Here is a 27,408-nt window from a genome sequence, read left to right as displayed (position 1 = left end):
ACACTCAAATATTTCAAGGAAAGAGACACTATGGTAACTACTGTTATGTCGGGTTGTCTTGTGGTGAAACACTATGTTGCTTAAATTGTTCTGTTCTGACCTGTGTTGTTATGTCCTCTTTTATCTTAATCTTTTTTAAAAAATTAAAAAAATAAACAAAAAATATTTTGAATGTTTTCTTCTTGAATGAATTTTAATATATCAATGTCCATGTCAACAGCATAGTGTTCTACATTGTAAAGAGAAATAATCATGTGTGCGGGCCAGAAAGAGAAATAACTATGTATGTAGGCCAGAAAAACATAGCCCAGAAAATGTCAGCTAATGAAGAGAGAATCACTGATTTCACAATCCATAAGCTTTTATGGAAAGTAAATATGAATGAAATTCCTTTGACATTTGAGGTAGCTAAAGACACAATGGTGAGTTCAAAGGTGCAAAAATTCGAGTGTTTAAACTTTTTGGTATGCAAAACTCACTTCACAACTATCGGCATATTATGTTGATGGTATACAATTGCTGACTTTTCTAATTTTTAAAAGACATAACCCAAAACAAGAAAAGCCTATATACAGTTAATGTATGTGCCCATTCCAAAATTGGTACTATGAGGAAAGAATATAATCATGAGTCACATGGGGCTTAAAAACCCCAGAGGGTAATCAAAGAAGGAAGCTTAGTCTAGTGCCAGTTTCCCTTTTGTAACTGAGGCTGCTAAGAGCACAGTTGAATAAGTCGGTAGAGAGTAAGGTGTAATTCTAAACAGCCTGAACAAAGTTTGAAGCTAAAAACCGTAAGTGTTTATTCCATTTACCAGGACAACTAGAGCCATCTGCATTATGTGACTTTTATTTTTCCCCAAAGCCATCTCTTTTTGGTAATGACAAATGTGATTTTATAAAAAGTCTAATTTTTCTCATACACCTTAAAATTCTTTTTTTTTTTTTACTTTAAACTTCTTTTAAAAAATTGTTTCTTATATAGTCAGGTTGAGGCTCTTAAGAATCTCGTTTTAAATTTGTAAAAGATCTTTTAAGACTTGATAGTTTCTTAAAAGTAAAAAATTATATCCGTTAATATAGGTCTATGATAATAATAATGTACCACAGACACATTTGTGCTTAACTATTTTTATATATGATTTGCTATTCAGTGTCTAGTGAATTCTCATATATCTTGATGATCTTATAGAACATTATATATAGTGTGTTAGCTGTTGCTGTAACAATACCTGAGATAATTAACTTGGCAGCACATCATGGGGGAGTGCATGGTAAAGTGAAACTGTTTAGCTCAGTGTCAGGAATGATGAAAAGGAAGAGGAAGAGGCTGTAGTCTCTCCTTTAAAGGGCACACCTCTATTGGCTAAGATGTCCCAGTAGGCCCCATCTCTTGAAGGCTTCCACTGTCTCCCAGTAGCATCAAGCTGGGGTGCTACTGGGCCTTTGAAGAACATTTAAGATCCAAACCATAGCATTTAGAATATAGTAAACATTGTTCTTTTTCAGATATAATTTTCTCCATTAATGGTCAGTGAGCTGGGAAAGCTTTTTCACTATGCTTTTTATGTTGCTAGCAAAGAAGTGAATTTAGGGAGAAGTCTAAAATTTTCCTAAGAGATAATTATACATGTGTCTGGTAATCACTTATGCCTTTTGTTTTTTCTTCCCCATTTTAGTCACTTTTGCTTAGGCATCTGTGATTCTTGTTCAGGACAGGGAATTGACACTCCTTCCTCATTCATGGAATTGAATGCTTATACACAATTTTGCTGTTTTTATTTTCCTCTAATTGGAAAACCCTATTAAGTAGGAAATGAGACTTAAAGACTTGCAGCTGATTATCTTAGCTGTTTCATAGCCACATCCCCAAGAAGCCAGCTATCCAGCTCTGAATAATGACTGCTCAAACTTACACTGCTGCATTTAGCTTCCCAAGGGGTATAATTACTTTCTCTGTGATACCCAGTGCTTCAAGTGACCTAGGCAAAATCATTCCCCACCCTGCCCCAGTGTGTAGCAAAGCAAGCTGCATTTATAGCCACCAGAGTTCCAGCAGCCTGGCCTTGCTAGAAGATGATATTAAGACTGGCATGAGGTTTGCTTTTGGGGAAAATCAAGGGCTCAGCGGTTCCTCCTTGTGCTGTCCTAAGCAGAAAAAAACTTTACTGCTCATCATTTCTTTTACCTCCACCAAAAGCCCAGAAATAAGACATGATTTTGTGTTAAAAGTACTGAGAGTGACATAATAACTGCCAGAGGTACCTTTCCATCTTGTCTTTCTGATGACCAAGGGTCTCAAATGAGACCAGAATAGGTGATGCTCAACCCTTTCTAAAGGACTGTGGAGTTGCTGCTAAATACACAGCATCTACCTGGCTTGTATGATTTCCTTTGCATCTCATAATCTTTGAAAATAACAGTGTCATTATTTCCATATTCTATCCTTCCACAGGTCTGATTTTTTTTCCTTGCTATATTTCAGGGCTCATCGTTGGGGTGATCTTGAGGTATGGTACTCCTGCCACCAGTGGCCGTGACAAATCACTCAGCTGTACTCAGGAAGACAGGGCCTTCAGCACCTTACTAGTGAATGTCAGTGGGAAGTTCTTTGAATACACTCTGAAAGGAGAAATCAGCCCTGGCAAGGTCAACAGTGTAGAGCAGAATGACATGCTGCGGAAGGTGAGATGGTACATAGTTCTCAGTGGTATGGTTGTTGATTCCATGACTCTATTTTGATTGTGTGGAGAAAAATCCTTCCAAAATCCTGGAATATCAGTAACATTCCTAATTCTAAGTTTTGATAGAAAGATTTTGGGCCATCATGAGAAGAAAACAGATTTTTAATTGGAGACTTTTAGCTTGTGACCTTCTTAAGCTTCTTAGGATCTGTGGCTAATGTGAACTACCGATTGTGCAGTGGGTTTGCATGTCCCCACCTCATTTGTCTTACCACCATCTCTTCTTTACTATTTTTCCCATGTTATAGATTAGAGATTATTTCTTTTTTAAAATATTATTGATTTCACTTTTAGCTTATTTAGTATTCAGAAGTACAATTCTTAGTTCTTTATGCTTCTTTAGCCATATTATACAAATAATATTTGAGTGTGTACTGTCATTATGATTAATGACAAATGCCTAATGGACCTTCAAGGGAAGAAGGGCTTTTTGTGTTACAATTTGAGTCTAAAAATGTTTTTTTTTGGTGTGGAGGCAGCAAAAATGTTCTGCAAGAAAAAAGGTTTTGTATTTTCTCATGTGGGTAATTTCCAGAATAAACAAGATCTGTATTTATTGACATATATTCCATTACTGTATAGACCAGCGTTTATCAACAAGAAGACTTCAGGACAGTTATCTGGGAAACCCAGATTGTAGAGCGCCTTTTAACATGTAAAACGAGGTTAATGTGTGTGAAGACTGGTAGGCAAAAGGGGTAGAGTACAGAGAGGTGTCCAATGGCAATACTAGTGTGTGGCCTTTACTCCCAGCACTTCCTAATAAGGAATGGGATTTCCGTAAATGTTGTAAAATTAAATGCAACTGTGAGAGACCCGATGTAAAAGCCACATTAATGGCTATTTTGAAATGGCACCTTGAATTCTTCAGATTGAATTGGGTAGAACAGGGGGAAAAGGTGAAATGATCCCAATCCATTCTCAGGTGCATAATCATCAAAAGAGTAAGATTTCAGTCTCTAAGGTTAAATGGGAAGACAGAATTCTGATAATTACCAGCCAACAAACACAGCTTGCCTCGTCTTATGCATAATAACCAACACTTTGAACTTTTTTATTTCTGTGAGTCCCCATCTCCCCCTTAGTTATTTGTTTTTGGTTCACTTTAATTTTGGAGATCTAAGCCTCCTACTCATTCTGACATTCACTGATGTTCAGGCTACTCTTACCTTTACCAAAAAGATAGAATAAAACATAATTTGAAAGAACTATTATTTTTTTAACTAGGCTGATGAACACCTCAAATTTCCAAAGAAAAACAGCTAAATTTTAATAATTAGAGTGGAGGAGTGAGTTTAAGATCAGTCTAGAATATACAGCAAGACTTTGTCTTAACCAAAATAGATAAATAATGACAAGGAAAAAATTGAGATTTGAGATAATTAACTGAAATAAAAGCCAGTTTGTCTACCCACATGAACAAATTTGTTTTAAAAAAAGATTAGCGTGTTTATAAAATGCCTAATTCTCCTCTTGGTGGGATAAGATTTTGCTGTCTAGAAGTTTAAGAGTTGTTTCTTTGTACCAACCCTACAGATAATTTTAGTCTCTTTAGAGTTACTGAATTTATGGTGACAGTCACAAAATCACTAGACTCACTGTTAACTTTGATGTAGGCCACATCAAGAATCAAGAATGCTGCTCACTTAAAGACACTCAAATTCAGAAATATGTGTATCAGTCAGGGTTTACTAGAGAAACATATAACATCAGATATACAAATGTATAAGAAATGACAAGATCGGCTTATGATGGTCAGCCACAGAGTCAGATGAGGAAGCATGCAGAGGGTGTCTGCACACTGGAGGCTGAAGGGTCCAGCCCAAGATTTGGAACTCACTGCAGTGTCCTGTGCAAGTCTGTATCGGGAGGCTGATAGGGCTGTGATGGCTCACTGAAGAATCTGTGATTCAGGCTGAAGTCTCTACCTGAAGACTTAAGAAGCCAAACAGTCTGTGCCAGAAGTTAGATAACGATATCTAAGCTGAAGGTGAAGACTACAGTTCTTTGAAAGAACCAGCAATCAGTCCTTCATTTCCCTTTTATTGTATGCAGGCTACATCACTTGGGTGAGTGTAGCACTCACGCCTTCTCTGTGCCCTTCTCTTGTACAGGCTGAGGATGTTACAAAGTAAGGGCTCTGTCCCCCTGATGAATCACTTACTTCAACTTCTGACCTCAATTTGGCACAGTGTGTCAACCATTAAAGCGTCTATAAAATATTATGTATCATGTGAGAAGGTCCAAGAAGTTAATAAAGAAGCATGTCAGAATTTGGTTGCCTTTAAGCCTTTATAAAGGTGTAATAAAAATCGAGATGTTTCTATTTCTTATTGAAAACATTGGTTAGTAGCTTTTTGTGAGTTCTCAAAGTCTTAAAAATGAATTAAACCACCATGCCAAGATCATAGATCAGAGGTAATGTGAGAAGAACATACCAGTCTACAGGGAAATTATGGCTTCTCTTTTGGATTGAGTCAGTGTTTTGTCAGATTGGTTTTATTTTCCACAGATATTTAAGTCTTAACCAATGACTTCCAATACTAAAGAAATACAGCATTGTACTAAAAATTACTTTTCTCTTTTTAAACTTCTAGGTAACATTTGACCCAGAGGTGTTTTTCAACATTTTGTTGCCTCCAATTATTTTCCATGCTGGATACAGTTTGAAGAAGGTAAGAAGGTTTTGCCAGTAATTTCTTAAGACATATTAATCTCTGTATTAGGGTTAGGGCAATTTCTTATAAAACTGGAGTTGAGATTGCTACAAGATCCAATAATTTCACTACCAAAGGTTTATCTCAGAGAAATGGAAACTTACCTTTCCAAAAATTCTATATCCAGTTGTTCATTCTACTGCATTTGTAATAGACTGGAAGTAACCAAAATGTCCAATAGTAGGTTGAATAAACTGTGGTACATCTACACTATAAGTAATTCGCAGCCATATAATAGAACAAACTATTGAGACATAATCTGAATGGATGTACTTCCCTCAAGCTACATCATCAGCGCAGTTCTGTGCCTTAATTGTACTAATAGGAAATCTGCACGTGTAACAAAATGACATTTAACTATCCACACACATTGTCCCAGTGTCAGTTTCTTGGTTTTGAAACTTTCCTACGGTGAATATAACGTATAACCAGTGGGGAATCTGGGTGAAGGATCCAGAAGACCTCTTTTACTGTTAAGACCTCTTTTACTGTCTTAACAACTTCAGTGAATCTATATTTATTCCAGAATAATGTTTTAAGAAACTTCACTATCCTTAACATTGAGGGTCGTTGTGCTTGACAGCAACGTTACGCTTAAGCCTCTAGTTATTTAAAATATCAAACCCTGTTTCACAGTGTGAACAGCTCCATTTCTTTCCTATTGTGGGGATATTTTGTGAATATTAGTTTCCGAATAATGCTTTCCTCAGATAACAGCCACATACCTTTCCTACTGTTGGGATATTTTGTGAATATTAGTTTCCCAAAAATGCTTTCCTCAGATAACAGCCATGTACCTTATTTCAGCTCTCTTTATTAATGATAACTATGACACACTTTTCAGGGATTCTAGAGAGGAGAGATCTTGGCTGACAATAAAACTCAATGGGATCTTTAGGAACTAGAGAATGCCTTCCAAATTGATAAAGTCTAGCCCATTCAATTGGGAAAAAAACAGAAAGGAAACAAATTGCTGTATCAGGACTAGAAGACCCTTCAGACATTTAAAGGATTATGAGGGAATACTATGTGTACTATGAGCCAATTTATGCCTGTAAATTTGACAATTTAGGTGATACAGACAAATTCCTTGAAACATACAAATTATCAAAACTGACCTGAGAAGAGACAAATCTTGAACAGCCCTATACTAATTTTAAAAAATGAATTTGTAATTAAAAACTTTCTCACTGGATCAAATGGCTTCATGGGTGAATTATATCAAGCATTTAAGGGAAAAATAATACCAGTCCTACACAAATTCTTTCAAAAAGTAAAGGAAGGAACACTTTCCAAATCATTTTATGAGAGGATACCTGCCCATCAGACTGGTTCTTCTGTCAAAGGCACTCCAGTTTTCAGAGTTTTTTTTTCAAATTTTATTTAAGGAGAAAAAGAAAAAAAACAGAAAAGGGTACAAGTTATACAGAATTTCAGAAAGAATAAACAGTAGGAAATCACTAGTTAATAATTACATATTGTTATCTTAGAAATAGTTGTTCAAGTTACAAAATTAAAGCATATAAAGTGGACTTTCAAGCAGTGAGACTGCAGTTTTCTTCAATGATCCAACAAAACTCAGTAATATGATTATCTATCTTATACACTTAAATATGCAGTTATATCCTTTAGAGCACTTTCTTTTCCTTTCTTTTGTACAATGACAATTACACATTTTGGGTTTTATTAATCCCACAGTTCTTATTACCTTTTTTGAAGAGAGTAAAACCAAATATTGTATAACAGAACAGAGTCAGTCAAATCAAAAGGATGGACATAATAGATAATGTAATAATAAAATACTAGGTGATCAACAATGGTTACCATACTGCCTCTTGCTATCTTAAAAAGAATTGCCTATATCATCAGTTATAATAAAATTGAGCAAAACAGTAAAGAATAAAACCAAAATATTGGAGACATTACAGGACTTTAAAAGAAGATAATAGTCAACCACAATGGGTGTCATAATGAATCTTATTGTCTTCACAGTTGTTGCCTATACTTTCGAACTTGGTACTATCAAGCAAAGCAGAATAGGGGAAAATCAGTCAAAACAAGATGGTGAGGGCAATACAGGGTTTCAAATCAAGTTAATAGGAAATCAAAGTGGGTTACTATAATGTATCCTGCTATTTTTTATTTATTTTTCCCTTAATTAAAAAGATAAAAAAGTAAATAATTATTTATTTATTTATTTATTTATTTTTGTCTTTTTCCTTTTTATCGGTACCGGGGATTGAACTCACGACTGCCTGCTTGCAAGGCAGGCACTTATGCCGCTGAGCTAAATCCCCAGCCCCAAAAGTAAATAATTTAAAAAAGGAGGTTGAGATAAAAGAGGGCATAACAACAAAACAGCGCAGGTCAAAGCATAACCATTTAAGCACAATAGTGTTTCACCACAAGATATCCTGACATAAAAGTAGTTACCATAGTGTCTTTTTCCTTGAAATCTTTGAGTATAACTTTGTATACTGTAGCACCAAACATATCAAGACAATGTAAAATCATTCAAGAGAATGACAGTATTACAGGGTACTTAGAACCAACTATCAGAAAATGAACAATGGTTTCTGTATAATCTTCTTGTCTATAAAAGTTTTTGCTTATATTATCACATATAATAAAATCCAATAAGATACAACCTGTTAAGACCGATGGAGACAGAAGAATAAAAGCTTGATGGGACTTCAAAACAAGATGATACTAAATCAGCACTAGCTATTGTAATGTCTTGTTTTCTTGAAAATAGCTGTTCCTACCATCCAACCTTCTCTGCCTCATTACTGTTGAGCTCTTTTTCTGTCATTAGTTGTCAGTTTGTCTTCTTCATTTCACTTTCTGCTCCATTCATTGTGACCTCTCTGCCACTGTTTCTGGAATCTTGGTATTTTCCTTTTTTAGAATATCCTGCAGTATTCTCTGTAGAGTTGAATTAGTGGTCGCAAATTCCCCAAGTTCCTCTTTATCCTGGAAGCACTTTGTTTTTCCATCAATTTCTAGGGACAGTTGTGCAGGATATATCAATCTTAGCTGCAGGTTATTATCTTTCAAAGCTTGAATTATTTCCCCCCATGCTCTTCGTGATTTGATGGTTTGTGCCGAGAAGTCTGCTGTAATTCTGATGGGTGTTCCCTTGTAAGTGATCTGTTTCTTGTCTCTGACGGCTTTTAATATTCTGTTCTTATATTGGATTTCTGGAATTTTGATTATTATATGCCTGGGTTTAGCTCTGTTTGGGTTGTAGGTGGCTGGGGTCCTGTATGCCTCATAGATCTGAGTATCTTTACCTTTTGCTAAATTAGGGAAATTCTCTTGGATTATTTCTGTGAATAGCTTTTGTAGTCCATTTGTTTGTGTCCCTACTTCTTTTATGTTCTTAATTCTTAAGTTATAGATCCTCTTATCATCTTCTAGCCTTTGTATTATTGCTGTTTGTTTTCTTGTTATTTTTCTGAAGTTTTTCATTTCATGCTCCCACATTACAAATCTGCCCTCCAGTTCAGATAATCTATCCTTAGTTTCTTTCCAGCTGTTATGCCAGCTTTTGATAGAGTTTTCAGTTTCCTGGTAATCTCTTTGAACATTCCTCACATATTCTTATGTTTTCTCTATTTTCTCCATCAAAGAATTCTCCCCCTTTTTCTGTTCTTCCATTCCACCATCTGTTTTTTCTTGGGCAGTGCTTAGCATTTCTCTAACTCTTCTACTTATATCTTGCCTTATTTCATTAAATGCTTCTCTTTTGAACTCATCTATGAGGCTCCAGAGATAATCGCTTTATGTCTATTGGTGCCATGTCTGATATTGCATGTTTTCTGTCCTCATTCTCCTTTGCATTCACCTTTCCTGGATCAGTGTTCTCAGGATTGGGGACTGAGGACCCTTTCTTGTTGCTTCCTCTTCCCATACTTTTTGTTCCTTCCATGCAAGCGTATATAGGAGGCCCACTTTCTTTCTTTGTCTGTTACAGTTTGTTTGAATTGCGCCGGCTAGGTGTTCCCACCCACTGCAGTGTACTAGGGAGACACAGACCTGGGCAGCCTTTGCTGGGCCCGCCCCTCCAGGTCAACCTACTGAAGGCTTCACTGCTAGGGTGTACCTCCAGGTGCTGGGACCTGGTTTGGGCTAGCCTACTGGGTCTTAGCGGCGTCACCCAGGTCAGGCGCTCCCCACCAATCCCGCTTGAGAGGGGAATATGCAACTAAAGTTACTGCAGTGTCCTGTTCCAGCAAGTCTGCCTGGTCCCAGTATGTCCTTTGCTGAAGCCTCCTACTCTATGGAAGGGTCCCTGTTCTGCTCACACACTGCAGGTTAATGCAGGGCTCCCCGCCATTCCCATTCTCAACTCCGTTCACCGATTCCCACTCTCAGAGTTTTCACGCGTCTCTCTCCCTGCTGTGCTTATTTGAACGCAGCAGTGGCAGCAGGAAATTCAAATCGTGGCTTCCAATGGTGCGGTTTCTAGCTTCCACGCTGAGATTTTATTTTTTCCTGTTATAGCACCAGGATTACATTTCCATTTGGTTTCTCTTAGCTTAGTTCATTCCTGGGTCGGCAGGGTATATCTCCCCTTGCCTAGGACTCCTCGCACTGCCCCATTCCTGGATTCTAAGTGGAGTATCTCAGAGAGCCTCCATAGCTGCTGCTATCTATCTGCCATGTTCTCCTGGAAGTTCCAGTTTTCAGAGTTTTAAAACTATTTCCAACCAACATCAGTACAGTATATAGAGCATCAGTTATGTATAGGAACTTTATATATACTAACTTATTTCTGTTTTATATACATTCTTTCTAATCCTCACATAAACTCTTAAGAAAGTGATGGTGTTTGGCTATTAGCTCATACTGCTGCTTCTTCAGGTTTCCAGTGTATTTGAGACAGACACAAGCTGTTACCTTGTGATTCATGATCCAATACCCCTGGTAAGCCTATGTTAGAGTATGTAACTTACATCTTAGTAATGGGGCTCTGTAAAACCCACTTCATCAGTTGAGGACAGATGTCCTTTAGCAATCAGGTTGGTCACAGTCATAGATATGGAGGCTGAAGTGGAGAGATCTTAGAAATCATTGAGGCTGCCAAAGGCTGCCTCTTTTGCTCACAGTATAGAAGTTAGAGGAGCAAGAATGATCCCCTACTGTGTAATAGGTCAAACCAGTTTCCATTTTCATATCCAAGTGACCCCTCCTTACTCCATTATCTGCAGGGTGGAACGTCACTGATAGAGGAATGCAATAAATCCTTTCTCCATAATGGATATTTTGGAGTAGGAGATTGTGCAGTTTTGCACACCAGTTCATTGCACACGTGTACAATTTCTTATAATGAGTGTCCTATATTTCATTAATGATGAAACCAACTTATATTAATGGTGTAAGGTTATGTAGATGGTGTGCGACTGAGTCAAGGTTATACCTTCTCTGACTCCAGGGACCACCACTTCACAGTCTGGACTTAAGGTGTTTTTACAAATAAACGGTACCATTTACCTGACTTGCCTATGGAGTTGCCCAAATCATCTGAACCTGTTTGTCAATCGTTGACATGTTAAGAAGATGATTATTATGAGTCTAAATAAAGTTATTTATTTACCTAAATGGAGAACTTGAAATTCTTTTTCAGACCGCAATTAATGATGAACAATTTGGTATTTTAAACAACCTAATCTCAATGTATAATCAAAGTCTTAATTGCTCTAAATGAAACCAAATTATGGTTCTGAAAGCCACTTTAATGGCTGAAAAACATCATATTTACACAATCTTTCCTTCATCAGTCCTATTTTCTTAAAACAAAAACAAGTAACAGGCTTTTCTAGTTCCCAATTTAAGCTGTTCTTCACATGCTGGTCTTTTGGGTTATTAATTATTAGTCTTTTTCTTTTTTAAATAGTATTTATAAAAGCACTGAAATAGTTGGTTTTTACTGTGGTTGCCATCTCTAACTAAACATTTTGTCAGTTGAATGTGTGATATTTCACTACTTAATTGATAGTGTGTAAACAGGTACATGCAGAACATTTGACCTATGTGCACTTAGTCCTCAGTGCAGACACAGGCCTTTCCTGATTAGAAATAGTTATCATTGGAATTAGCTTTGGTTTTGTGCTACCACTAGTTTGCATACAGGGCATTGGCTGGGGAATAATTCATCTAGAGAAGACTTCATTTTTGGCGAACTTTCCCACTAAACACACATAAACACTAACGTGTGAACACTTATCAGTGAGAAAAGGGAGAGGATAGGACGTTCCAAGGAGTACAAATGTAAGGCTTATAGTGGTATGGTAGGAATCAGAATATGGAAGGGATTTTTACTGAAAGTAAATCTTACTTGATCTGGTCTGTCATAGGTATAGATTCCTGAAGGCTTTACTGGGTCATGCCACCATCTTTTGTCTCTTCCTTTCGTTCCGTACTTCAGAGTAATGAGTAGGGGAGACTCTGACCAGTCATGGCTGTTTTGTAGCCAAATAAGCATAGAATGATAGATCTAGCATTTTGTTGACACCTCCTGTCCTTTCTTTCTTTCTTTTTTTTGTTTTTGTTTTTGGTACTGGGGATGGAACTCATGAGCTTGCACTTGCCGGGCAAGCGCTTGTGCTGCTGAGCTAAATCCCGAGACCCTCCCGTCCTTTCATGCAGAAAGGGAAATGGTAGGGATTAAACTGGACAGCAGGCAAACTTATGCAGCACGATAGCAGTGCACTGGGATCTAGAGACTGGCTTTCCAGTTCTGGAGCTGTGTTTTGATGGGTATATGACTTCAGGCAACTCATGTCATCCTTTTGAGTCTTAGATTTCTCTTGAGTAAGATGGTACAAACAACAGCTTCATACCGGAAGCATTATGAGAATTGGATGGGCTAATATATATGAAAGTACTTTGTGAACTATGAAGTACACATTTAAGTACTAGATGTAATATACAAATAAATGGTATATCTCTTCAAGCTACAGTAAAATTTTAGTTCATATCTGCAGATATGAAAGGGGGAATGGGTAATTTATGTGCTTGTGATTCTAGAATATATTATGAATGTATTTTTGGTAGTATATTTACATTTCTAATTTTGTACTTTGGCTAGTATCATGAATATGAATTTACTTTAATATATATTCATACTAATCATAGGAATAGTTACCCAAAAGCAAGCTAAATGGTAAGAGAAGCATATCTGGGGTTGAAATTTGTTTCTGGATACTTCATATGAGTGTCATTGGTCTTGTGTTTTGTCCTCGATGCACTATTAGCACTCTATGATTTATAAGTCCTTAATAGATTTTTTAAAAGAGAAGTGGGTTTACAGTTGTTGACTTATTGAAACATAATTATCTTTTTATAAAATATTAGTGTATAAATGCATTGTCTTAAAAAAGACTGAAGACCATGATTTACAAGTCAAACATAATGTGTCCATAATCTGTTTAGGCAGCACCCTCATTTGGTGACTGGGCAAGGTCTTGAAGTATTTTTTCTTGGCAGACGATTTAGGGCATTGGCCATTCCTTGACACCTTCTTAGCAGCCTCGGACTGGGGCAGGGTCAAGAAAGGCTGAAGCTGAGAGCTCTAGCTCTCCATCTGTGATGCAGGCCAGAAGATGCCTTTGTCTTATTTTGTTTTGTGGTGGTTGCGTGGTGCATACTGGGTTCTTCTTCCTGTGCCTTGTCTTTCTCTGATATTACTCAGCTGGCACACTGGGGCCCTACTGTTTATTGAAATATTTTAGGTAAAATATTTCTGGCCTTTGTTAAATTAGGATGGTTGGGATACTTTTTTGTCTTTTTTTGTTAAATAATTCTGATTGTTGAATGAGAACAGATAGTGCCTTGAGAAGTAAGAACCATGGTTTAGGATTTCAAGGAAAGTATAACTTTTCCTACAATCACAGTATCTCACAGGCTTGAAGACTTCTAAAAAGTATGTCCTCTGTGTGTGCATGTGTGTGTTTATATTTTTAAGATAACCAATGTGCAGAAATACTGAAAAGATTATAGTTTTGCCTCCTGTTTCTGAGTAATAGCTAGATTTTATATTGGTATGAGTTTCTTTCTATATAAACATGTCCATCTTAAATGAAACTACCTATTCTCATTTCTCTTCCACCTCTATTGTTCCTGTTTCCCAGGCTCCAAAGATTAATCCAGACTAATAAAAGGAAAGTTCAAACCCCATGAGCAGATATTTAGGGCTCTATTTTCTGCTGTCAAATCAAGTCAAACAGAAATCTCCTTGGATGAGAATTTCTCACTTCTATCTATAATGTTCTCTGAAAATACCACCAGAGCTGGAAGTGACTAGCTGGGTTATAGAGTAAAAAATGATTTGGGTTAAATCTATCAATATAATTAGCTTTTTAGAGTGCTTAGTGCTCTGTTTCTCTCCCTCTCCCTCCCTCCTTCATTCTCCTACCCTCTCTCCTTGCCCTCCTCACCCCATCTTTCTCAGTTTAATTTAATATCAACCACAGTAGCTTTTTCTGAAAATTTACCAAGCCCTTGCCTGCTTGATCAGTGAGTAGCAGCACAGAGAATGTTTTAAAACCATGGTATTTAAGGCTAAATGGCATTAATCAGGAGTAACTTTCATTATAATTACTTATGTGTGTTTTATGCTTGCTGTCAAAAATCACAGTGTAATTCCTATTTTTCTTTGTTGTTTGTTTTATTCAGAGACACTTTTTCAGAAATCTTGGATCTATTCTGGCCTATGCCTTCTTGGGGACTGCCGTTTCTTGTTTCATTATTGGGTAAGGTAATCTTTCTTTTATAATCAAATTAAAACACTTTCTAAAGGGATGAGATCCATATGGGTGCACAGAATCCAGTATTTAGAGTTTGAGATGATGGCAGTTAGGGTTGAGAGCTGTGCTATCCTGTATGGTAGTTGTTAGCCACATGTAGCCATTACATTAAAATTAAGATTAAAATTAAGCTGAATTCCAAAATGAATCAGACACATAAACACAAATATAATATAGTTCCTCTTACAGGAGATACCCAAAGTACAAATAACTGAAAGAGCAAAATAAAAGATAAATAATACAAAATAGGAAGATAGATTTTCTATGAATGGGAAGGAAATTTAGAGATGGAGGAGGAGAGGGGTGGGAAGGCAAGGGGAAGTAAAAAGGAAATTAATATGTGTATGCATGTGTATCAATTTTCCATGAAGAATGTAATCATTATGTACTAAAAATATGTACTAATAAACATAAATTTTTGAAAAAATAGAAGATTAAAATGAAATACAATTACTTCCAGTTCTCAGATCTGGCTTTTGTTAGCATTCTCCAATAAAAGGAACCAGAGTCACTTGCAGAAATGGTTTATTCTAAGGTGGGGAAAGGAAATAGACATGAAAATTCTTTTTTTAATGCCACAAAGTAAGTGCTCAAAAGACATGCAAGCACAAGGATGAAGAGGATGTCAAAGGGACACAAGGGCCAACCTTAAAGTTCCTTAATGGCCATACTCCCCAGTAGCTAAAGAACTGAAAAATTAATAACATTATGTTTGTATTACATTATCATCCAAAGAGTAAAATAAATAATTGGATGAGTAAATGAATGGGAGAGAAGATATTTCCTGTGCCAAATTCTAAATAATTTTTATGGATGCATTCCTTCAAGGAAACATAACTTAGTCTCCCCATTCTAATATCTCACTCCAACTTTGCTTTGAGGATGGGCTGTGCCTAATGACTTATTCTCAAGAGTATGGTACAGAAAAGAGGGGGAAAAGAATAGCCTTTAAGTGGAGAAATCTGGAAAATATTAGTTGAATGAGGTAATCAAGATATCAGTATCGGTAGTGATAAATGATGTTGATAGTGTGTGCCCTGGTCTTCCACCCAAAAGTATATCACTTCAGTCTAACCATGAGAAAAACTCAGATGAATTCCAAATGAAGGACAAAATACATGCCTAGTATTCCTCAAAGCTGCCAAGGTCATCAGCAATAGGCAATGTCTAAGAAAGTGTCACAAGCGAGAGGATACTGGAGAGATTTGATGACTAAATGTGGTACCTGGATAGGATCTTGGAACAGAAAATGGACATTATTCCTGAGTATAGTAAGGATGTTAGTTAATTTTTTAAAAAAATAGGTGGAAACTAGGCAGGAGGCTTTTATTTTTTTTTTCAAGAAAGGAGGGGCTTGGAGTTTATCCTTTAAGAAATGACAAACCATTGATGAACCACAGGTTATGTAACTGGCATTAATGACTAGGAAGCAAGATGAGGAAAAGGCTGCCAAAAAACTCTATTACCCAGGTCTAAGATTGTAGTAGAGGGAAATAGAGAGAAGGATCTAGTTTGAGGAAATGTTTAAAAGGTATATAAAAGAATCATTGGTGAGCAAGAAAAGGCAAATCAAATTTGTGCCACTGCATGGATATGGACTGAAATTTAAGTACACGGTAAGTGTTTGGAACAGTACTTAACCATACTAGGCAACCACTAAGTTGTAACTATTTCTTCTCTTGAAGATTCCATTTTGCAAGTACTACATCTTTTCACTTCTAGCTTGGCCCATCTGCTGTTCTAAGCATCCATCACAAATCTCACTATTACAGTAAAAGCTGTAGAATACAGTGAGTCATGGTTATTTTTACTTCCTTAACCCCTGCAGGTGCTGTATCACTACACACACACACACACACACACACACACACTCTCACACACACTCACACACACACACCCTTGTAACACATATTAGACCTTTTCTTTCACATACTAGGCCTTTTAAAAATACTCCTTTCTATTCCCAATTTAGGTATCATGTAGGGATTCAGTGGAGCTCAAAAATTGAACTTTGCTGTCCCCATTAGACTATGTTCTGCCCAACACAAAGAGGATTGCTGCTGGCCTACCTGACCCATGTAGAGCAAATGGCCAGCTGTGTCAGTAGGGATGCTGATATGTTAATAGGACAGAGTTTTGCCTCTTTTCCATTCCTTGCAATAATTCTGGGTAGAGTAGACAGTAACAGGTTGAATCTTTGTGATCAACTCATTTTCCCTTCCAGCTTTGTATAGCCCATTCCTTTGTATGACTATAGATATAGCATCTTAGAATCTATGAGTTTTGTAGCAATTTATTGCATATTATGTCAGGTTCTATCATTTTCCTTCTCCTCTATTACCCAGTTGCTTAAGCTGCCTTCATTTTGTTGCTAACTGAAGATCATGCTTATTAGCTATTGCTTTCATAAATGTCTTTTAAAGCATGCAGCTTGTCTTCTTGCATGTTTGCACATTTTTTCTACACATAATGTACTTTACCTTTTTACAGAAATCTCATGTATGGTGTGGTGAAGCTCATGAAGATTGTGGGGCAGCTCTCTGATAAATTTTATTACACAGATTGTCTCTTTTTTGGAGCAATTATTTCTGCTACTGACCCAGGTATTTGTATCTTTGCCTTTATCATTATGGTATTGCTTTTATTTAAATCTTAAAAATTTCAAAGCAGTCCTTAATTTTTTCCCGATTTTATGAAATTTATTTAAAAAAAAATTTACTGTGAAATGAAGTACATATGGAAGGGTATATGGAAAAAAAATGTATAAAATAATAACAACGAATAACCATGTTTTTACCAGGAAGAATGAAAGAACAACCTCAAATTGTTTCTCAGCTGTACTTTACTACTTCACCCTGGACTTTTATATTAATCATTTCTATTCTTTTCTTTATATTTCTGAGCCACTTTCAGTCTTTTTTATTTGCTTTGTAAAATATTTTTTTGAGTGTAAATAACAGATAAAATCATATATTTAGCATACACAACATGTTTTGAGATCTATGTATGTTATGAAATGATTACTATAATTAAGCTAATTGACATATCTATCACTTCACATAGCAATTCTTAATTTCCTCTACTTAGAAACATTTTATAATATCACCAGCCAAATAATACTCTTCTACAAAAAGAAAAATGTACTCAGCATCTCACTCCCAGAAATAGATTAAAATAGTTAAGCAAACCATTCTAGATGACTTTTTGTTATCTCTATATGTTCTTTATTTTTAAAAATAAAAAAAATTGACAGTACCAATTGTTTTGTACCACTATTTCACTTAATGGAGTGTAGTGGATGCCTTTTACCTCAATAAATTTATGTCAACATCATGATATCTTAAAGATATTAATAGCTCTTTTCTGTCTCCCCTTTACCTTCCCTTACATCCCACCCCTTACTTCCTTTCTCTTGTCTAATGATAGTCTCCTTTCTACTTCATGTCATTTTTTTAGTTTCCACATGTTAGGGAAAATATATAATACTTGTCTTTCTGAGTCTGGCTTATCTTGCTTAACATGATGATTTACATTTCCTTCCATTTTCTGCAAATGACTTAATTCGTTACACTAAATAATACTCATATATATATATATATATATATATATATTACTTTTTAATCCATTCATCTGTTGATTGACACCTTTCCGTATCTGGGCCATTGTGAAGTATGCCACAATAGACATAGATATGCAGGTATCCTATGGTATGCTGACTTGAATTGTTTCAGGTGTATACCAAAGGTCATACAGTAGTTCCATTTTTAGTTTCTTAAAGAACATCCATACTTATCTCCATAGTGGCTCTACTAATTTACATACCCACCAGCAGTGTAGAAGGGTTCCTTTTCCCTGAATCTTCACCAGCATTGGCTATTTTTTGTATTCTATATGGTAGCCATTCTGTTTGGTGTGCAATGGAATCTCAGTATAGTTTTGGGTTGCATTTTCCTAATGGCTAAAGATGTTGAACATTTTTTCATATATTTATTTGTCATTTGTACTTTTTATTTTGAGAAGTCCATTCAGTTCATTTACCTATTTATTTTTTGGGGGCTATGTGATTTTTTTTGGTATTAGTTTCTTGTGTTCTTTATATATTCTAAATAATACTCTGTTAGAAGAGTAATTGGCAAAGATTTTCTTTCGTTCTGTAGGCTGCATTTTCATTCTCTTAGTTGTTTCCTTTATTGTTCAGGAACTTTTTAATTAGATGTAGTCCCGTCTATTGATTCTTTCTGCTATTTCCTGTGCTATATGTGTCCTGTTCAGAAAGTCATTGCCTGTGCTTATGGCCTTAAGTGTCCCTTGTTTTCCTATAGCAGTTTCAAAGTTTCAGGATTTATAGCTAGGTTTCTGATCCATTTTGCATTGATTTATGTACAGGATAAGAGAGAGATCCAGCATCATTCTTCTACATATGGAGCCCAGTTTTCCTAGCACTGTTTGTTAAAGAGGCAGTCTCTTTTTTATGTTTTTAGCTCTTTTGTCAAAAATCAGACAACCATTGCAGGGTGGGGTTTTTTGGTTTTGTTTTGTTTTGGTTGGTTTGGTTTGGTTTATTTTTGCATCCTCTGTTCTTTTCCATTGATTCATGTATCTATCTTTGTACAAATATCATGCTATTTTTGCTTAGGACTGTCTTAGCTATTCTGGGTTTTTTTATGTTCCCATATAAATTTTGTGAAAATTGTCATTGTAATTTTGATAAGAATTGCATTGAATTTGTAGATCACTTTCTGTAAAATGGCCATTTTAACAGTATTAATTCTACAAAATCAAGGACATGGGAGGTCTATTCATCTTTTACTGTCTTCTTCAGTTGTCTATAGAGATTTTTAAAGAAGGCTTTCACCTCCTTGGTTAGGTTGATTCCTAGATATTTTTAAAAATGTTGTGAATGTAATTGTTTCATTGATTTATTTGTCAGTTGCTTCACTTTTGGTGTATAGAAAAATTATTTGTTTTATGTATTGATTTTATATCCTGAGGAGCAGTCATTAATTTTCATTGCAGTAGATAGATTTTAAATTAGCACAAAATGGTGGAGGAAGTGAGCAGCCTCTCACCTTGGTTGTACCACTCTAGATAGTTTTGTGTTCTGAAGAATCCCAATGTTCCAAAAACCATGGATCTTTCTTACCTCATTGGTTATCATAAATATCCTAAATAAACTAGTATTGAGAATGTGACTGGTTGAGGCACGCTCATTTGTGAAAAGAAACTGAGACTGAGTCGCAGTTGTGAGGTTGAATTATAGCTGTGCCAGTCACTGATCAAATGGCTTGGGCCCACATTTCCCCTTGCCACTAGTTCCCTCATCTATATAGCAGGAGTAATGGTTCTTGTTTGCTTAGGCTGCTGTGGTGATTAAATGAAACAAAACATGCAAAGTACTGGGCATAGCATTTGCTTGCTGTACTGGCCTCTGCACGTCTGATAGAAGGAGAGGTGTGTTTTCATGTTTTTTCCAAAAATATTGGATCATCACTTAAGCATATTTCCAAAGAATATTCCAAAAAGTAGCTTTTTAATTTTAATATTGTGCTCTTGGTGACTACCTGCAGATGTGTATCTGTTGAGAAATAAATTCTTCATAAGTTTTAGAAAGGTGTTTAGTTTTTGTAAAAATATATTATTAATTATATTTGTCTATAACTTTATTACTTGCTTTTTGCTCATATATCTTACTCTAGTAAAGAGAGGTTAATGTGACAGATTACTGATACTGTTTTCTGAGCTATCAGTGTTGCCTCATTTAATTGCATGCAAAGGATTATTTTTTCATATTATCTTTGTGGTTGTCTACTTCCCTTTAATGTGTCTATGCTGTGGTAGAAAATACTGGAAGGCATTACCATTCCACCTCATTTTTATTTGGCCTGTGAAGAGTGACACAGTAAAGGTCTTGTGTAAATGAAAGTTCTTTCTTGAAAATTCAAAGTTTAAACAGTAGAAATCAGGACATTAAGTTTGTTTTTCTTTCTGGTTTTTTTTTTTTTTGTCTTTTTCCTTTTTATCAGTACCAGGGATCAAACTGACGACTACCTGCTTTCAAGGCGGCGCTTATGCTGCTGAGCTAAACCCTCAGCCCCTAAGTTTGTTTTCTAATGGAAATCTTTATTTTCTAATAGAAATCTTTCTGAAATATAAAATGTTTTTATAAATTAAAAGTGTTTTACTAACCTAAAAATTCATTGTTCATAAACATGAGCCATAAAGGAGATTAAACTTTTGCTGCATAGTTAAATGATGTTATTGAATGAGGCCCATTTTGCTTTCTGCATAATATTCTAATCCCTGATACAAGTTTTGCAAATAGAAAGGAGTTTATTCACCAGACAGCTGTGCAAAGATATTGTGACTCAATTCTCAAATCCACTCCTCTAAGGGTAGAGCTGTGGATATTTATGGGATAAAGAAGCAGCATGGTCTGTCCAAGGCATGGGGAAAGGTGATTAGAGGTATAGTAATCAGTGGTCTTCACATACATAATCAAACATCATGGCTTTTTGTGGGGTAGATGTTCAGCAAATGGCAATGTTAGCATGATCTGACACTGTAGGGCTGGATTTTAAAGAACCAAATTGGCTTCTTGTGTTTAGTGTATAAAACAAATTTCCTATATTGGGATATGAGATTATATTACCTGACATAAAAGAATAAGAGGTTCTTGTTCTTGATTATACTGTAGGCACAGATCAAGGCACCTGTCTTTGGTTTTCACAGTGAAGGTGACATCACAGGCGTGGGACGGTAAATGCTTCCCTATGATCAGAATCTCTGTTCATTCAGTGGCTGTCATGGGTGCTATGTGTCATCTTTGTGAAGTGTGAAGTGTTGTTTTAGATAGATCCATGGTTAAGAAAGCAAAATATATGATTCCATGTATTCATAGGCAGCTCCCAGAAAGATGAATGCTCTTCCTTCCTGCAAGCCATAACAAAATGGATTTGGAAATTTTTAATTCTTTCATTTTATACTCCAGCAGTCAGTCAGCCTTCCAGGTTTCTAAGTCTGTGATCTGTATTGCTCAAGACCAGTCCGTAAGTTGCATTGCCAGGGTGGTTATTCCTTTGCACATCTTTTGAGACATGGCTCCAGCATGCCACCCACCTAGTCATTCTTCCCATAGTCTCTCAGTGATCTTCTATTACTCTTCAAGTCTGTTTTATACACAATGATGCTTTATACTTAATGTTCATGGGTGCTAAGCACTCTTTGGTACACAGGTGATGTATTTAAGAAAAGTTAGTTGAACAAACAAATTTGAATTCTTAATTTTTCTCCTTTTTAGACTTACTATCCTGTGATGTTTTCTTACTTTTAAAAACATACCTATACCAGTAGACTGGTCAGTTAATTACCTTGTGACTTACCAGATCATGTCTACTTGGAAATAGCTATTGAGATGCTGTTCTTTTCATTTCAAGAGGGGTTTAGACCTGTATTAATCTGCTTTGCATTTCTACAGTGAAATACCCAGGGAAACTAACTTAATAAGGAGAAATAGATCACCCAACTTACACTTTTGAAGGTTTATGTTCAAGATCAGGTGGCCCCATTGACTTGCGCCTCTGGTGAGGGTGCTGGATGTCAGTGGTAGAAGCACATATCTGAGCAGTCAATATAGCTGAAGCCAGGAGCTTAAAGACTGAGAGGCCAGTATTCTACTGTCCCCTTGACCTGAAGATCTTCCACAAGAGGCTGCACCTCTTAAAGGTACACAGCATCTCCCAGTAACACCACCCTGGGGATCAAGCATTTGTATATGGATCTTTTAGACATTCACGTTAGACCCAAACCATAACAAGTTCTTCCTAAGCCATTTACCCAGTCTATCTTCCCCACATCATCCTCTTCCAGTTGTCAGCACCATGTTCCATCTTGTGGTCAGGAAAAGACTTGCTTAGCAAAGTCATTACAGAGTTTCTAATCCACTTTATGTAGTCATGTAGGGAAAATGAGAAGTTAAAATTCAGACCAGTTCTATGTGAATATCTGTTGTTATTATGCATGCTGTGCTTTATTGTCATGGATCAAAGAGTTGATTATGCACTGTTTTTACTATTGATAACGGTAGTATTTTAGACAAACCATGTTTAAAGTCAAAGGGCTTTTGGAAAAGATGTAGCCCAATCCTTCAGTTTACCACATTTGAATTTTGTTGTGTGCCGAGTTGTCCTAGCCAGTTCATGGCTCTGTTGGATGGCTTCTGTTTGCCTCTCCAGATTTACTAACCACACTTCTCTACCATCTCTTGGCCTCAGGAGGCTGACTTGTATGGAATATGCTAAAGATTGTTTTGTCTTGTGACTTCCCACTGGAGGTATCCATAGAAGAGTGGTACTGGGAGGAGGACAGAGATGCAGGAGCCATGCAGGTTAAGCAGGTCCCTTTATCAAAGTTCACAACTCCTGTCAGATGACCCTCGGCCTACAAGTCCAGGTTCTGGTAACCACTCCTTCCCCTGGAACCCTCAGGCCTAGGGATGATACCGAAGCTCCCTGTCTCCAGCTTCATATATTGTCTTCTCCCTTTGAGTTTCCTTGTTCCTTGCCAACATTTTTATAAAATAACTTATTTATAAAACTCTCCTCCAATTTTTATGTTGGAGGGTGCTGTTTCCTGCCAGAATCTACCCTTATTGGTAGAGACCTAACATCCTAGAGTCCTAGGATCACATCTTCTGGATAGGCAAGCTGGATTGTGTTCCTTGAGACTAACCCCCATTAGTCTTGGGTCTCTGAGTGCCTGATGTGGACAGAGACCTGTGATGACTCATGTTGGACATGTGATATGAGTGACGAACACATTTCTTGTGTTCAGTCACTGAGATTTTGGGAATTTTAGCACCGTAGCATAGAGTAGCCTGTTATCTCATTCCTAAATTGAGGGAAATGAAAGTACTAGCTTTACAGAGTTCTGTGATGACTAAATGAGATTGTTAAATGCTTGTCATAGTGACTGCTTCATGGCAAATCCCCAGTAGTTTTTGTTATTAACATTTGTAATTTTTCTTCAGCAATTAAGTTAAAAACAAGACAGTTCTCCTGGGCTAGGGGGTGCATGCCTGAAATTAAACCTACTCAGAAGGCTGAAGGTAGGAGTATTGCAAATTTGCGCCAGCCTGGACAACTTAGTGAGAGTTTGTCTTAAAGTATAAAAAGGGCTGGAGAGAGATAGCACAGTAGTAAAGCACTTGCCTAGCATATGTAAAGCCCTGAGTTCAATCCTAGTACCACAAGAAAATCCCAACACAAAATAAAAAGAAGACATAATTTTAGTATATGTGCTGCCCGGAGTGCAAGAAGACACATTTTATGTCATACAATGATAAACTAATAGAGTTTACATGAGGAGCCACAAATATTTTTATGTAGTAAATAGTTGAGAAAAAAATGTTTAAAAGTCTCACCCCTGAAGATTTTTCCTGTTGTGTAACCTGCTATATTATACTTCAGGGTAAAGGAAAGAGGTTGACTTTGAATCTTGTGATAATACTTGTGTTACAAAAACATGTCCTTTAAGAACTATTGCTTATGGTCATGCTTCTGCTTGCCCTTTTGAAGTCCAAATTACTTTTTGCTCATTTTCAATAAATGAATTAAACTTCTGGAAAAAGAAGAGTTGTTAGGGGAATTGTTATTATGAAGTTTTCTTTAATCTATAGCAAAAATAGAGAAAGAAGAACTGCAAAAGAAACTGGCAGAGATAAAACTAGAAGATAACACCATGAGACAATGGCTACAGGAATAGTGGCTGCAAGGGGCAAAGGAAACTGTTGATCACTGACTTTCAGAGAACCCTGAAAATTCCTACCAATATTTATACTTTAAGGAGGCATTCCTTCTTAGAGTAAAGAACTTTCTGGACCTGTGTGGTAATAGTTAAAATTAACAGGGGCTTTTAAGGCTTAAATTTGTGGATGACTCCAAGAATACTTGAGAGGTTAAAGGCAACAACAGTGATCTGGATCCTTGGAGCTCTCAGAAATATCCAATGAAGATCTCCCTGGAAGGACAGCAAACCCTGATTGGGACCAAGACACTTTAGATACCAATGGAGGAGGGGGTCAGAAGCTGTGGAACTCAAAAAGTATTGGAGAAATAGCTACCGTATTTGTAATATTTCCATATAAAACCAGAAGAGGGCACAGTAGAGCTATGAAACTAGAAAAGCCTTTCTGGGTCCATATTTACTCCTTATTCACCTGAATTAAATATGAGCAGCACAAATGGATTGAGGTTGAACTTCAAGGAAACATAAGGAAAAAATTAGGGTAATCCCATTAATAATAAAGCTGCAGACTCGGGATTTAGCTCAGCAGCATAAGCGCCTGCCTGGCAAGTACAAGGTCATGAGTTCAATCCCTGATACAAAAAACAAATAAACAAACAAACAAAAGCTAAAGCTAACGCTAATGAAGTCATACCAGAAAAATAGAACTCCTCAAAGGATGAAACTTCATTCATATTCCAAATGAAGCTAAATAAAGAAAATGACAGAAGTTATGAAACAGCTCCATGCATCAGGGTTATAAATTTAACAAAATTTAGGAGCATGTGAACAAAACAATAGAGAATTCTTTTTTATTTTAAAGACAATAAAACCAAGCAGAATATGACAGAATAAAGCCAATCAAAACAAACTAATGTGACAGAGGACTTCAAAACAATGGGAAATCAACAATGGTTACCATAATGCCTCTTGTTGTCTTCAGAATGGCTGCAGATACCCTCAGACATAGTAAAAATCAAACAGAACAGAACAGAATAAAACCCCAAAAAAGCAAAACAGTGAATTCAATAAAGGACTTCAAAACAAGACAATAGTAAATCCAAAATGGCTACCATAATATATCTTGCTATCTTTAAAATAGTTGCTCATGCCATTGCATATAACAAAATCAAACAAAGATAAACAGAATAAAACCCAACCCAACAAAACAATGAAAATGATATAGGACTTTAAAACAAGACAATAGAGAATTAACAATGGTTAACCCCCCCCCCAAGGAGGGCCCCCCTAGATGGCACACTGTGTATCATTATCGTCTGAATAGATGATCAAACCACTGGCCCTACACCTTCAGTCAGTGAAATACCAAACACCACAGGCATCTAATTGCATTTCACCTCAGTAGCTATCATTGCAGACTGTGTTTCTGCAGATCAGCCAGTTGCTTATGAGGGTGGGGTGGTGGGTGGTGTGTGTTGCTTCTTGTTTCCCAGTCCATACACCAGAAGGAGCTGGGGTCTGGCTGTTGCCCCAGCGTCCTGTGCATGCTGCTGATAAACAGGGTGAGCTTTCTTCTTGGTGACTTCTTATTCTCCTTCCCTGCAGTCTGCAAATGGCCAATACTTTCTTTTTTAAGTGAGCAAAATTAAACAGTAGTGTCAGGGAATGTGCCTTGGGACAATTAAAATATAAGGAAATGCAAGAAAATGATTTCTATACAATTCCTGTAAGCAGGTGTTGTGGCACATACCTGTCATCCCAGCGCTCAGGAGGCTGAGGCAAAAGAATTGCTATGAGTTTGAGGCCAGTCTGGGCTACACAGTGCATTCAAGGCCAGCCTGAACTTGTTTCAAAAAGAATTTTTCGCAGTTGCTCCTTTTGAGCAAAGAAAGGAATGGGAAGCTTTCAAATAGGGCTGGCAAATTCTGCTTTTTTGAACTATATGGTAGTGACAAGACTGCTGACTTATAACTCCCTAAATGAGGCATTTCTTTGGGTTGGCTTTTTAATTATATCAGTTAGTAGTGCTTTTAGTTACAGGTAACAGAAAAACATGACTGATAACAGCTAGTAAAAACTGGTCTCTATCTTGGGCTACGGGCTGCTGCTATGAATTCTGGTCCAATCAGGGATCTGGGCACTGGATCATAATTCCACACCATCTTTGAGTTTTGGTGGTATGTCAGTTGCCCCATGGAGGCAAGATGGCTACATTTATCTAGCCCCTTTGCACTCTTCCACCAGCAAGAGATGACACTGTCTATAAGAGGACCTAAAACTTCTGTGGAGTCCATCAGTTGCAAAGTGATTTATTAATAGCAGCAACATAGTGTTTGTCTTCCTTACTCGTCTCTCACAGCATACTGTGGCATTTTCAATACCTATCTGATAATACCTATCTGTTACTCAGGTACAGAAACAGATATGAGAATCATCTGCCTTCTGTTAATCCAGATGTTTAAGAGATTTGTAAAAATGTGAACAGTTGGCTCTCTGTAATGTAAATGTAATTTTTTGTTTTAGAAAATACAATCTTTAAAAACATTTCGTGTTAATACACAATGGGTATAAATTTTAAATAAATATTTACTTTTTCAGTAGATATCAGTAGCTATGACCCTCAAGACAGGCTCTTTGAGGGAAACAATAATTTTTAAGGATGTAAAGGAATTCTGAGGCCAAAAGTTTTGAGAACCACTGATCTAAAGAAATGCTGATTGCTAACTGTTCAAGAAATATAAAAATAGTGGAAAGTAAAGACTTTCATTATTTAAAAAAATCTTTATGACAGTCTTCCTTTTGCACAGATCTCTTGCTGGGTTGTGGGAGTATGGTGGTAAGCACCCCACCAGAAAAGCCAAACAATAGTAATGGTGATTTTTTAAAAAGTTCCCTACCAGGTATTTTCATAGTGTAGTGGTATTATAGTGGAAGACACAGTGTTTGGATACAGGGTGATGAGTCTCAAAAGTCACATCAAATCTCCCTCATATTGGGAAGATTGCTATTTCCCTTTCTGTCAAAGACAAACAGTCCATCTTTGACTCTCTGAACTGCCCAATTCCACATAAGGTAAGAATTACCTCTATAAATCCATAATTAGTGGCTTAAGGGCAGAAACCAGAAATAACTTTTGTGCTTTGGGTTGACATTTCAGTGACTGTGCTGGCGATATTTAATGAACTGCACGCAGATGTGGATCTTTACGCCCTTCTGTTTGGAGAGAGCGTCCTCAATGATGCTGTTGCCATTGTGCTGTCCTCGTAAGTAGTGATGTGTCTTCTGGAGAAAAGATATCTTGATTTCTTGCGTTCTAGGGGCCAAATTCAGAGGCATATCTTAAAAGCATTAAATATTGAATTGCATATTTTTCTAAATAAGATTTATCAGTTTTTTT

The 27,408-nt window shown here is 36.6% G+C and overlaps 1 protein-coding gene across 2 annotated transcripts in view; it reads left to right on the top strand.

The window, feature by feature from the left end:
• The window catches only part of Slc9a7 (solute carrier family 9 member A7), a 153,861-nt gene that overhangs the window by 63,502 nt on the left and 62,951 nt on the right, over window positions 1-27,408 (top strand). For both annotated transcript variants that reach the window (XM_005000226.4, XM_005000227.4), the window contains exons 2-6: window positions 2,485-2,684; window positions 5,341-5,418; window positions 14,140-14,216; window positions 16,761-16,873; window positions 27,169-27,274. In XM_005000226.4, coding sequence (XP_005000283.1) covers window positions 2,485-2,684; window positions 5,341-5,418; window positions 14,140-14,216; window positions 16,761-16,873; window positions 27,169-27,274 — 574 coding nt within the window. The remainder of the gene's footprint in view (window positions 1-2,484; window positions 2,685-5,340; window positions 5,419-14,139; window positions 14,217-16,760; window positions 16,874-27,168; window positions 27,275-27,408) is intronic.

Source organism: Cavia porcellus, unplaced genomic scaffold, assembly GCF_034190915.1.
Source record: "Cavia porcellus strain 051 isolate PalLab524CR breed Dunkin Hartley unplaced genomic scaffold, mCavPor4.1 scaffold_3, whole genome shotgun sequence".
Classification (NCBI taxonomy): domain Eukaryota; kingdom Metazoa; phylum Chordata; class Mammalia; order Rodentia; family Caviidae; genus Cavia; species Cavia porcellus.
This window is presented reverse-complemented; position numbering and strand designations above follow the sequence as displayed.